Below are 12,454 nucleotides of genomic sequence, written 5' to 3'. Positions count from 1 at the left end.
ATCTTCCTGCCAGTGCTGTACCCCAAGTGAACACGGCCTCAAAACGTGTTGTTTGCAGTTGCGTTGTCATCTCATAGCGCTGGGGTAAAAGAGACAAATGCGGCCGGGCAGGGCAAGGGCGCGCGAGTCGTCCTACAGCAGCCGACACGGAGAGCCTTAATTGGGCGGCGTTAATAACAACAGCAGCAGCTACAATGCGCTGCGCTCGTAAGGCGACAGCCCGCGCCCACACGGGAGCGGCCTGGAACCACGAGGTGGTCCTTATCTAAACAATGGGGGGTGGCAGCGTGGCTCGCGTGTTTTACCTCTATTTGGATGCACGCAACCGCCGCGTTATCGGCCGCTCATCGGCGCTCGATAGGAGCGACTTTAAATAGCCTTGGGGCAAGAGGGGGGCAGCAGTGGGGGTGGTGGAGGGGGTTGGGGTGGTGGAGGGGGTTGGGGTAGGGGGGGCTGAGGGATAAAGGGGACAGGCCCTGCGCTGGGAACAAAAAAATGCTCCGGTCGTTACAGGCCTGGCAGGTGGCTGCATTTATTCCGATAAATCAACAATCAAGGTTAAAATCAGTCCTGATGACCAATAGGCAACCCTCACCGTCTGTCCTGTTTCTATATTAGTTTGTATCGGTGGAAATGGCAGTTTTGAGAAAATCCGACGTGATGTACTACCGACTCCTGATTGTGAAGGCCTCTCTCATGTTGACATCTACGTGACCCACCAACCCCGAGAAGTTTCCGACTCAAAGGTTCCCCACAACGAGCCATGTGAATTGAGCAGTGATTCGCAATCACTTGGAATCAGTGGAATTCATTGTGCCAATCCGTGATGTACGTCAGAGGCGCCCCCTCGAGTCACTCAAACATCACCGATATCACACTGCCCGCCCCCCTCGCACTCACATCGCTCTCTCATCGCTCTCCACACTTCCAAAGCGTCCCTCTTCAGTCACCCTCTCAAACCTCACTCGTATCACCCCCCCACCAACCTCGCTCTCGTATTGGCCTCCACAATGTCCAAGCGTCACCGTCTCTCTCCAAACCTCACTACCAAATCACGGGACAGTAATCCGACAGAAATGACGCAGTCTGACTACGGCTGCTGGCGGTCGAGCTTTGCGAGTTCCTGTCTTTAATTGGACAACAACAAACACCACACGCACCAAGTATGGCTGTCATGACATGAAGCAGAGCTCTACATGTTATCCCTTCCCACGTACATTTCACAACGAAGAAGAAATGTGGGTCTGCCAGTGACAACCATCCCGACTGGTACACGACGGTGCTTGAGACGCACAACCCTGTCAACACCAACGCGGAAACAAATGTACAAAATACATCGAGGTTTCCATAAGCATCTCACCAGGAAACCCTCGCGAGTCAACTCCCGATTGCACACGACTTCCTATATTAGCAAGCAACGTTAGCTGGTGCGGCAGAGAATTCAAACAAAACGAGGACCGAGGCTGATCCTGCGATACCTCGCACACAAAGCAGACGAATAACTCCCGGCGTGCATGGCGAGAGTCAACGCCGGGGCCGAGGCTCGCGCTAAACACAACTACTCAGAAAAGCCTCACATTTAAGCAAAAGGTTTGCGGAGTCTCGTTAATAGATAGGAAGCTTGAGTAAGTGAGAAACATTGGCTCGTGTGTCTCACGTTCGCAGCTTGACAGTTTTCCTACACCAATGGAATAAAATGCAAAATGTGAATTACAAATAAAAACCGCACGAAAACTGATTACCTCGTGGCATTGAGATTAAAATACGTATCTGAAGGCTCTAAAATGAGCTGTTCCACCTGCACAACAAATTATTTACAATAAAATAATTCTGAACAAAAACACCGCCGCACCGTCATAAGCGCACTGCACCGTGCTGCAGTGCGAGCGTGGTACACTGCACATTCAGAACAGGCAAGCCTTGGTGTGCGCTATTTACATGAATGTGGAATAAATGTTATCATGCATAATTATTCCAACAAAACTAAGAAGATACAACATACCTACTGTTTACAAATAATAAAAAAATATACGTTAATCTCATCTCAATCGAGGCTGTAAGCAAACTCCATTCAGCCCAAGAAAATAGTTTGGAACACTGCTGACAACATGGGGTAAAGGTTTTTTTCTTAATCGATTGCAGTGATCCCATTTTGTCAATTGCATTTTTCTCAATAAATTAAACACACATTCGAGAGTTGCGCAACGCGGGACTGTGCGTTCGTTTTCTCATTCATTCCTCCGATGTTTAAAACGAAACCCACAGTAATGTGCCTCGGGGCCAGCATATTGGTACAGTGGAGCAGTCTGAGCCTCATCTCTCCATGTAAGCGAAGCATTTCGAGTTTTCTGAGAGTTGAAGGTGCCTCCTTACACTGGCTACAAGCCCCACCGTCTCACGAGCTTTGCAGCAGCACATCTTAGGTTGAATGGAGTCCACGAAAGCCCTGACCAGAATATAGAATTTCTGTAAATTTTTAAGACCAAATATCGTTTTACACCAGTGCCAATGTCAAGTACAAGACACTCTTTGGAATGACGTACATCCAAAATGAAAAGTTGCGACGATTACTTTAAAGAAACATTCACTAATGTGTTACATCTAGAAACCGTTCCTGCTCGTGCTTTGGTGTCACCACATTCCCCGATTGAACAAATCATAACGGCTGTCATGTTGCTGTGTATGCATCACATGCACTGGCACGTTTTTAGCGTATTGTTGTAATTGGCCTAAGCATCCCCTGTAGACAAAGCAATCTTACGTTTGCAATATATTGCTGCCATGGGTGAATTCAACACAAGAAGCCAAAACAAGGCGTCTGACGCTGCCTCTCATTTCACGAGCCCCTAAATGACCCCACGAGTAAAAATCAACTTTCCAAAACAGGGTCAGGTGCTGGGCATGTGTGCGTTACGCAGCTGTTATTCGATTCGCGTATCTCTCTCATTTGACCTGCGTTTCATTATTTAGGTGGACTTCTTTAGGTAAAGACCATGCATCCACGGGCACGTTTGTCCATTACTTGACCAACAAACAGAATAACTAAATCGTACGGGTGCGACGACTCGACTCGAGTCTTGACAACAAAACTGCGTACAAAAAAAAGAGTCGAAGTCAAGTGGAGCTATTTGACTTTCACGTGGCAACGTGGCGAGACGTGGGCCAAAGCGATGAGATCATGGCACGAGTGTGGAGGGCAGAAAACAATAGACATCGGCGAGACGACGCACACCATGCTCACAGCACAAGAGCAAAGCAGGAACGATGACGATGCCACAGTTCCTGTGGCAACCACAAAGCGCACGTGGTCACGAGATGCGCCACCCTCAACCACCAAGGTGCTCCACCAAAGTTCAAATGTTTATGAGAACCGCAGACCCAGTAAGTGCCAAATGTAATTTTGTTTTTGTCTGCACCATGTTCCGAGCGGCTCACCTATCCAAATAATGACTTAATTGTATATTTAAATAAGTCACCATTTATTTTTTGTAATACATTTCCTTTAGAATACTACATTCGACATCCCTATAATTGACTCCATTTGGCTAAATGGCAGTCATTCCTTCATACTTTACAAGCGTTCTATTTTTGGAAGTAATGTGAAATGCAAACGTGATCAATTCCTTTTCACTTCCTATTCCTATGCAACACACCATGCGTACATACGTGTGGAGATAAATTACTCTTCTGGACAGATAGTTATAATAATTAGGTGTCTCTGGCCACCCTCGTCAGTAAAAAGTGAAGGAACCCAGCACAGGCCACTGCAGTACTTTCAACCGCACATGAATATAACACGTACTTCGCCTTCATGATCCAATTATATTCAAAGCCCAAGATTTCTAAGCGACTGAACATTTTTAATAGCAAAGGATAATGTTTAAAGTTATCGATAAAACTATTGCTAATCCAACTCCCAGGATAAAAGGACACATTTTAAGAGTGGTGCTCTTAATTATGGAGGTAATGCTTGAGGAATTATACCTCTACATAGAAAGTTTAAGCTCTACCATTTACCATCGAATGCAAGGGTGTGAGATTACATTCAGGCTTCGATGAGGCAGGTTTCATTCTGGATGAACTGACTGCAGTTATAAATTAGATTGACATCACAGTTATCCACACTTGACAAGGGAGCTGTGATAGGCCCATAATTAGGATTTCAAGTTTTTTTTTAGCGTTAACGATATAATGACAAAAAATATGCGAAAAACATAAACACCCAGCCGTGTCTCTGTATCAGTGACCGATGAGCCTTGGCGTTGGTGCCTCAATGGTTGCTGCCGACCAATCACATTTGAACGTTCGTGCGTGCCGATAGGTTCAACCATTACTAACATTGAACAGAATTCCGTAATGAATTCCGTGACTTTTGGAGTACATATTCGATTCTGAAAACCATAACTGAAAAACTGATAAGCGATTAACAATCCTAGCAAATACCCCAAAACATTTAAGAACTAACATAACTCAGAAACCTAAATATCAAAGGCTGAAGATGGGCTGTAATTCCATTGGAAGAAAAAGTTTTAGTCTCAGTGACCAGTCACACTAAATAAGTTTGAAGAACTTTCCAAGGTTACTTTAAATTAAAATACGAAATAGCTCATCACATTGAGCCACAGTCGACTTACAGGCCCAAACTAAATAATTGGTCAAAGCAATTTGGAGGAAAACAAAAGGAAACTCTCACATCACAGTAACAGTAATCACCTGATGATATGGTTAAGTTACAACTGTCTATTTGCTATATGCTATCTGGGGTTTTTGACTTTCTGCTTACATCTCACTGACATGCAGTTTTTTTACTTATTCCCAATTCACTACTTTTTAAGTGTATTCATGGCCAACATAAACACAGCACCAAGGGGAGCTTCATTAACTCAACCACCACCAAAGATGCAAGAATATACACCCAACATACAGAGTGGTGGGGAACACAAACTTGGCCTGGAGGTGAAGGGTAGGAGTCTATCACCATCACAGTATAAATTCTACCGCACCTTTCACAACACACGTTGAGAGGCGTGCCGCACTCAACACGAGTGGACATTGTTTGCGTAGCATACACAGTGGGGCAATTCTGCTTGTGTTATCAGGCTGGTGTCGCTCGTGTGGGAATGAGCACGTGGCAATCTCACCACAGGGTGGCACCCGCACACCGCAGAGCTCACACGCCCACAATACTCCTTAACGCACAGGACGTGCATCAGTTCACAAATCTTAAAAGTCCCGCATGGCAGAGTCCGCATCGATTTCAACCAAAGAAGCGCAGGCACCAAGACAGAAACTTTCCAAAATCATCCAGTAACCTACACCAACACATGTGGACTCATATTGCACACAATCACTTAAACATTAAGTTTAGTTGTTGAGTGACATTCAAATGCATATATTTAGCTTCAGCGACCTGCTCTACTCAAAATCTAATTTCTATAAAAGTTTGCAAAATGTAAGCCAAAGGCTAGAACTCATTTACATTGCAATACGTGGTGACCATCGGTCAATGTAAAATGTGTAAGATGAACCGACGGATCTCTTACATAACTGACCAAAAATTAAACAATTGTTTTGGATGATCCTAATGCATGAAAGTTGCACGAAAGTTGCATCCAAGGAAATAAAACATAGCCTCCTTGCATTGTATCTCATGCATGATCTGAAATAGAAACCTCACCACAGGTCACAAACCAGTTAAGGCAACAAGTGACCTTTTCCTTTTAATGTGCTGTAGGTGGGTCACTGCGACGAGCATAACTGCACAATGTGTGTGAAATTATTCCAGTGAGCAGTGGATGATCTGCGTTGGCTAAATCCAAACGGAATTTTATGCCGAAGCCCTGGGAGAAAACTTTGTATCGATTTCCCACCTCCTTTACTATTTTACGACCGACAAGCGACGTACACCACCGCCCCGGCAACAAGTGTCACCGCGGCAATTGAGGCCGCGGCTGGAACGGACAGATAGGGTCGCAGGTTGGCGCAAGCGTACAAGCCGGCACACAGCGCGAGTGTGAACACTGGGATGACGAGCACGTGCAGGCCGACCGACGTGCTGCCTGCCGCGCCCTGCTGCGGAACATCCGTCGGCTCGACTCTGCCGCCCTCTGCAGGTCCCGGGCTGCCCCCCATGGGCCCCGTGAGGCCACTGGCGGAGCGCCGCGCCAGCTGGCAGTGCAGCACAGCGTCTGCGGCAATGCCCAGAGACTCGAGGGTGCGCTTAGGGTCTCGAAGTAGCTGCCCCCGGTAAATGAGCTTCACGTGCTCCTCCTGCCCAGGGAAGTGTGTCCTGGAAGAAAAACACTAATATGTGGGTGCGGAATCACGAAAAAACATTCTTAATTAGGCATAGGATAAAATGAGCCCATTTCCATCAGGTAACTTCAATCACCGAGATAAAATTGTTTAACATACAATTATGCACCTTCCGACTGCAACAAAAGCAGTATAACAGCCTTACATTATATTAAAAACAAATTAAATGCTTATATTCCAATGTAAAATGCCACATGCAAGTTTTCATTTATAGAAGACGTAAAACCTTTCTCTGCTGCTAATATGTTATCTTGGGTAAATTCACTCCTAAACAAATGTGAAAGCAGAGCACGGAGCTCACGTTTTAAGGAAGGCGATGGTGTCTTCTGGCATGACACGGATGACCCTCTCAGAGTCATTCAGAAACTTGAGTCGAACCTGCACATCCCCGGGTCGCACTTCACGGGGGTCGCCACGTGGGCTTTCAACCTCGCCTGTCCCGCTGCCCTGCGTCGCGTGGAGCCGGATCCTCTTGCGAAGGCCTGTCACATTCAACGGATCCTCCCTCCCTGCCGTCGCCTCTGCTCCGTCATCCATCGGCACAGAGGCACCTTCCGCCCCGTCGCTGGCGCTAGTGGCGTCAATGGAGGTTCCGTTTTGGCTGCGAGCACCGTCTGAGGAATCGCCCTCTCCCACTTTGTTCCCAGTGCTTCCGTCGCTCTCTGTGTCACCCCCGCTGGCTTGCGGCTCAGCCGGGGATCGTGCCGGTGCCACGCTCCTGATCAAGAGGGCGCCGGGTTCGGCCGACGTCGACGGCTCTGTAGGAGAGGCGGCAGCGCTGACACCGGTGGAGGAGCTGGAAGAGCCGATGGGTGAGCTGCTGACGATGGAGCGGAAGAGCTGCTCGGAGCTGTCCTCCACGTAGGTGGAGAGCCATGCGAGCACCAGTGCCACGGCCACGAGCACGGCTGCCAGCATGGGGCCCGGCTCCACCTCCTCCCAGCCCATGGCAGGAACCAGCCAGCGCTGCCCTGTATGGCGTAAGAGCACAGATGTGTCATTTCACACAAGCACAGACATACACGATAACATTCCCCACTTTTAGACGCGAAGTAGGTGGGAATCACAACACTTAACAGGTAAGATGACAGAAATAAGGCACATCCAAATTTGCAATTCCCCTTCAAAAGCTTTATCCCAGCCTTCTATCTCTTGAGGTAAAGTATCAGTCGGTGCACAAAGCGCCTTATCAGTGAGCTTTCTCTACGGTTTCAACTGAAAAGTATTGTCATACTCACATGGACTGTTTACACAGGGCAAGATACGAGTAGAGTATTTCAAATGTGCAATGTATGCTTTACAGTGGCATTTGGCTAAAGCGATTAAACTATCGCCTTTGCAAGAGTGACTGACTGAAAAAATATATGCGCTTTCAACACGCATTGCCAAAATACAGTTAGAAAAGCAACGTTTTTATTTTGGGTTTAATAACTCTAACAATGCAAACATGTTTTACCACCGGTTTTATATATGTATACAGAATTATCGGAAGTCCTGACTTCATTGCACCCAGAACTCACAGAACATCAAACAATACCAGCAATGAAAATTCTACTCATTGCAAATGTTACTCCTGATGTGTGCTAACCCAAAACCTCACCAAAATAAGAAGATGTGATGTGCAATTGCTAATATCCACCAACTTCAACTCCTGGAGAAGATTGTTAAGGTCTGGTCTCATTTTCACAAAACTCACTTTTGTGATAAGATTGGGTTTTGTGATTGGGATGGATGATGTCGGTCTTTAAACTGCAAATTATAGCCTGCCAGGGCAAAGTTATTTGGCTACGTTGGTAAACATGAACACTTATTTATTTCTGGTCCACCTGTACTTGTAACGTATTATAGCAGAGAGGAATCCTGACAATGTGACCAACAACACGTACAGCTTTTTGTTTTACGATTTAAAAATGGTTATCACATTGTATATTGAATGTCTGACAAAGGAAGAAGTCACTTGTGAATGGGCTAAACATTAACAGACAACAAAGTAAAGCTCGTGAGATTGGATGAAATGTTTACTTAAAAGACTGATAAATGCCTAACAGTTTTATCTCCTATATTTGGAGAGTCGTACAAAGCGGATTGAGTCAACCCAGTTGAACTGGTTTTCACCAATAATCAACACCATAACTTTAATGTCGAGTTTAATTCATATCTAAGTATGCATTCTGCTCTGAAGTAAACGTTAACGACTACACGAGTGTAACGTTCATACTCTTAGGTTTTTTCGGTAAAGTCACGTAGGTAAAAATAAAAAAAAATAGAAATAAAGCAATAAATCACGACGTTTCAGAGACAACACAAGTCTCCGTCATCAGGTGGGACCGTCACAGCTAAATTGACTGTATCAAGGAAGGAAAATTTTGATCGGAAAAATCTTATTTTTCCTCACTTGATACAGTAAATTTACGGAGACTTGTGTTGCCTCCGAAACGTCGTGATTTCTTATTTTATTTATATTATTATTTGTATTATTTATTTGTATTTTTACCTACGTGACTTTACCGAAAAAAACCTAAGAGTGTGAATCCTTGCAGTCACGAAAGCTTCAAATCTAGGATTGTAACGTTAAGGATAGTTTGCAATTGTGTGCCGACATACTAACACAGATGACCTAAAACATCATAACCACATCATTTTAGTTACTCGGTCCTACTTGATGAGTTATATCGCACTACAAATAACATCATTAAATTAGATTGGTCATTACATTGGTCACTAATGACAATCATGTCACCATTACAGCACATGCAACTATTACAATACAAATGGCCGACCAGCTCTGAACCAATTCCTCAACCACATGAATCACATACACCCAGCCATCAAATTCACCATGGAAGTGGAAAAGAATGGCAAGCTACCATTCTTGGATGTTTTAATCAAAATAGACCAGATGGCTCAATGGGACACTTTCTACAGAAAAGCCACCCATACGGATGCCTATCTAAAACCTGACTCCCACCACCATCCATCCCAGAAGAATACCCTCATCAAAACTTTACACCATAGAGCTCGATGCATTTCCGACCATCATCACCTAGCCAGTGCACTGGAACACGTACACCAAGCTCTCAAGATGAATGGATATTCAGACCACACAATCCGTAAAGCTATTACCCCAACCGTTGGAAAAGAACCATCTGAGGACCCAATAAAAACCATCACCTTGCCATACATAGCAGGGATCACCAAAAATATTTCCAAAAACATTAACAAACGCAAGATCCAGGTTCAATTTAACACAGTACATAAAATTCGTGATCTGAACCTATCTGTGAAGGATGTGATCCCTGACAAGCAATACCCCAGTGTCTACAAACGAAGCTGTGGCTGCGGCAGTAGTTACATTGGGGAAACTAAGCGACATGTCTCGGACCGTGTTCGTGAACATAAAGCAAATCTGAAACACGGTAGGACCAATACCTCAGCCGTGGCTGATCATTGCTCTCCGATTTCACATTAACATGCTAATTTCTCACGTTAACATCACTAGCCTAGCCCACTTCTGCATAGAGTTTTTTTCTGATTATCCGAATTCCTCCCATAGTTAAAATAATATACAATGTAATTCGTATTGGCCAAATATCAAAATTATGAGAAGTTACATGCAATTACTCAATTTGGATTACGCATAGCAACATCGCCATCTACTGTGGAAACGTGACACAAGCCTCCTGAAAAGGACATGAGACTGTGTGACGTTTCCTGGGTAAATAAGCGTAAGACTCTAGAAGCAACACATATATCATATACACATTAACAGTTCTTATTATAAATGATGCCAGTTATAATAGCAATTGTCTTTTGATCAACATTATGAATCAATCGTTTATGTTAAAACTGTTATTAACGTTGTGGTTTTACCGTCAATACGACCGTTGTTAATGCACTAAATGTTTTAACCCATAACAGTATTAGCTTATTTAGGATTTTATATAGCGCTTGTGTCAAAGCGTTTAACAAGAATTGTAAATTGTACATTAATATTGGCTGATGGGGAAAAGGGATGGGGTGAGAGGGTTGGGGAGCGATGGCACGGAAGGGTGATGATAGGGAGTTGATCGCTGCTGTAATCAGCTGTTTTATACTGTAGTTAATATTGTACTATTGTTATTTTGGCGGTTACTTATATTATCTCCTGAGACATCTGATCAGCGTGGAAGAGTAGGCCAACATACTCTCTCGATGGGGCTCTCTATGGCTCCCTGCAGTCGATGCGCTTCCGCCCGCAGTGGAGTCGGCAGGCAATTGCAGTGCTGCGCCTTCACCAGCGCTGTTTCTATCACTTCAACCTCCACCGACCAGCGTCTGGTCAAACAAACACCACGACCGACAAGGCGTGGAGAGGCATTCATCTAGCAATGGACTGATAAAGATGGGTACGTAAACAATATTAATATGATACATGTAACTAACTAGAATTAGTTGCCGCTGTTGCCTGAAGAGGGGAACGCCTCAGGCCTAGACGCTTCGTCCTTCGGGCCCGCGGCGCCCTTAACCACAATCTTTAACCACGCTAGCTCGCCACCTCAAGGAGCACACGACGAGACGTAAAAACACAACAGCGACTGTTTGAGAGGTAAATAAATACAATAAACACAACAACGCTGGCGGAGTCACGGCCCCACCGTGAAACGGGAGCGACCCGGATCCAAAACGCGTCACGACGGCGCCCCGGCCTCGTGACGTCACGATCCCGTGGTCAACTGACGATAGACCACAACTTCTGGCTGTGGAGAAAGTCGCGGTGAACGATTCGTGGAGGGCTGCGCTCAGGGGAGTCACGGTGACAGCACCGACAGAAGTGATGGATTACGAGAGTGGGGAAATTATACGAATGAAAACACGGGCTTCTGGCCCAAGTCCAAAGTCAATCCCCTTGGAAGTTATTAGCACGTTACTATTAACATGTTATTATTGCGTCAATTGTGTTTTTTTATCTTCGTATAATAATACGCATGCCATCTATTGATATGTATGTACTGTGCAGAAGACCACTGCCTGAAACATCACCTATTTTGTTGCTTTAAAGGTAGTGTTATTGACGAATGTGATTAGCCTGTGTACAATTGCCAACGCAAGCAGCATAGCATGTTTACTGTGGCTATGTGGGGGTTAATGGTGAGTACCCTTGGCGCTTTATAGTTGAGCGGGTGAGCTAACTGTATGGATACTTGTGCATGTTTGACCACGCTGGGTTGGTGGATGCGGGTAGCACAGCCGTCGTGCGAGCAGGGAAGCGCATGGCAATGGGTGCTGCTGCTGCTGCACCCCCCCCCCCCCGAGGCATAACCATCACTATCCAGGCTAGAACTTGCTCAGCTTCCGAGATCTGACGAGCTCGGAGGCATTCCAAGTGGGTTGAGTGCAGGAAACGCTTATTGGGTACAATTTGTATAAATTCGCGTGCGGATCGCGGTATTTCTGGGTGCACTCTGTACAAATGCCAAGGGGGCGTGGCTCTGGCTGGCCACGTTGGCTCGGGATAGAAACCATATCGCCATTGCGGTTCTCACGATACGATATGAATCCACGATACGATTATCGCGATATCAGATTACCATGCTTTTTAACTTGAACTTCACATTTTTTTCTTTTGCTTTTGTGCTATGCTGTACATCGTGTAATAACCAAGATTGCTTAAGAGTTATTTAACTACATTTAACTCCACAGCAGTATGACAATCCTGCCACCAGCCTCATCATCATTGTAGCTTTACACTCGACATCACGCTTTTCAGGCACATGCTTAAACACGCAATCATCGCATCATGCCATTAATTACGTAATGCCGTAAATAACTGCGAATAACAATTAGCAAAGCTACCAATGTAATGGAGTATGTTATTTAAATCTAAAAAATAGTGTTATTTTCTGGGTATTTAGTTTGGGGAGATGGAATATTTCCAGATGAAATAAAACGATAATCCCGCACATGGCGATATTTTTGCAGAACGATGATCGTGGGTCCTGATATCGTAAGAGTTATCGTAGATTAGTATTATTCCTACCAGCCCACCCCGCAGGGTCCTGTTCGTAGAATTGCCATATCGCGACCCGAGGCTTGCAGAGCACGTACTGCCTATTCACTGCCGGCAGGCGGCGCCATCCGCCGCAATGTCACAGAGGTCAAG

General features: G+C 45.2%; 1 protein-coding gene across 3 annotated transcripts; it reads right to left on the bottom strand.

Annotated features, from left to right (window-relative positions):
- Nucleotides 1–1,100: 1,100 nt before the first annotated feature.
- Nucleotides 1,101–11,073, bottom strand: LOC144729043 (uncharacterized). 3 transcript variants are annotated; one of them, XM_078608882.1, is made up of 4 exons: nt 10,950–11,023; nt 10,500–10,629; nt 6,617–7,286; nt 1,101–6,289 (listed from the first exon to the last, which is right to left on the bottom strand). In XM_078608882.1, exons 3-4 carry the CDS (start codon nt 7,261–7,263, stop codon nt 5,884–5,886), a joined length of 1,053 nt encoding a protein of 350 aa, XP_078465008.1. In that variant the 5' UTR covers nt 7,264–7,286; nt 10,500–10,629; nt 10,950–11,023; the 3' UTR covers nt 1,101–5,883. The 3 variants fall into 3 exon arrangements, with proteins under 3 accessions (XP_078465008.1, XP_078465010.1, XP_078465007.1); XM_078608884.1 differs by lacking the exon at nt 10,500–10,629 and having other exon boundaries at nt 10,950–11,073; XM_078608881.1 differs by having other exon boundaries at nt 10,500–11,001.
- Between the last annotated feature and the right edge of the window lie 1,381 nt (nt 11,074–12,454).

This window comes from Lampetra planeri, chromosome 31 (genome assembly GCF_965212315.1).
Source record: "Lampetra planeri chromosome 31, kcLamPlan1.2.h2, whole genome shotgun sequence".
Taxonomy (NCBI): domain Eukaryota; kingdom Metazoa; phylum Chordata; class Hyperoartia; order Petromyzontiformes; family Petromyzontidae; genus Lampetra; species Lampetra planeri.
Note: the sequence above shows the minus strand (reverse complement) of the source record. Positions and strands in the feature narration are given on the sequence as shown.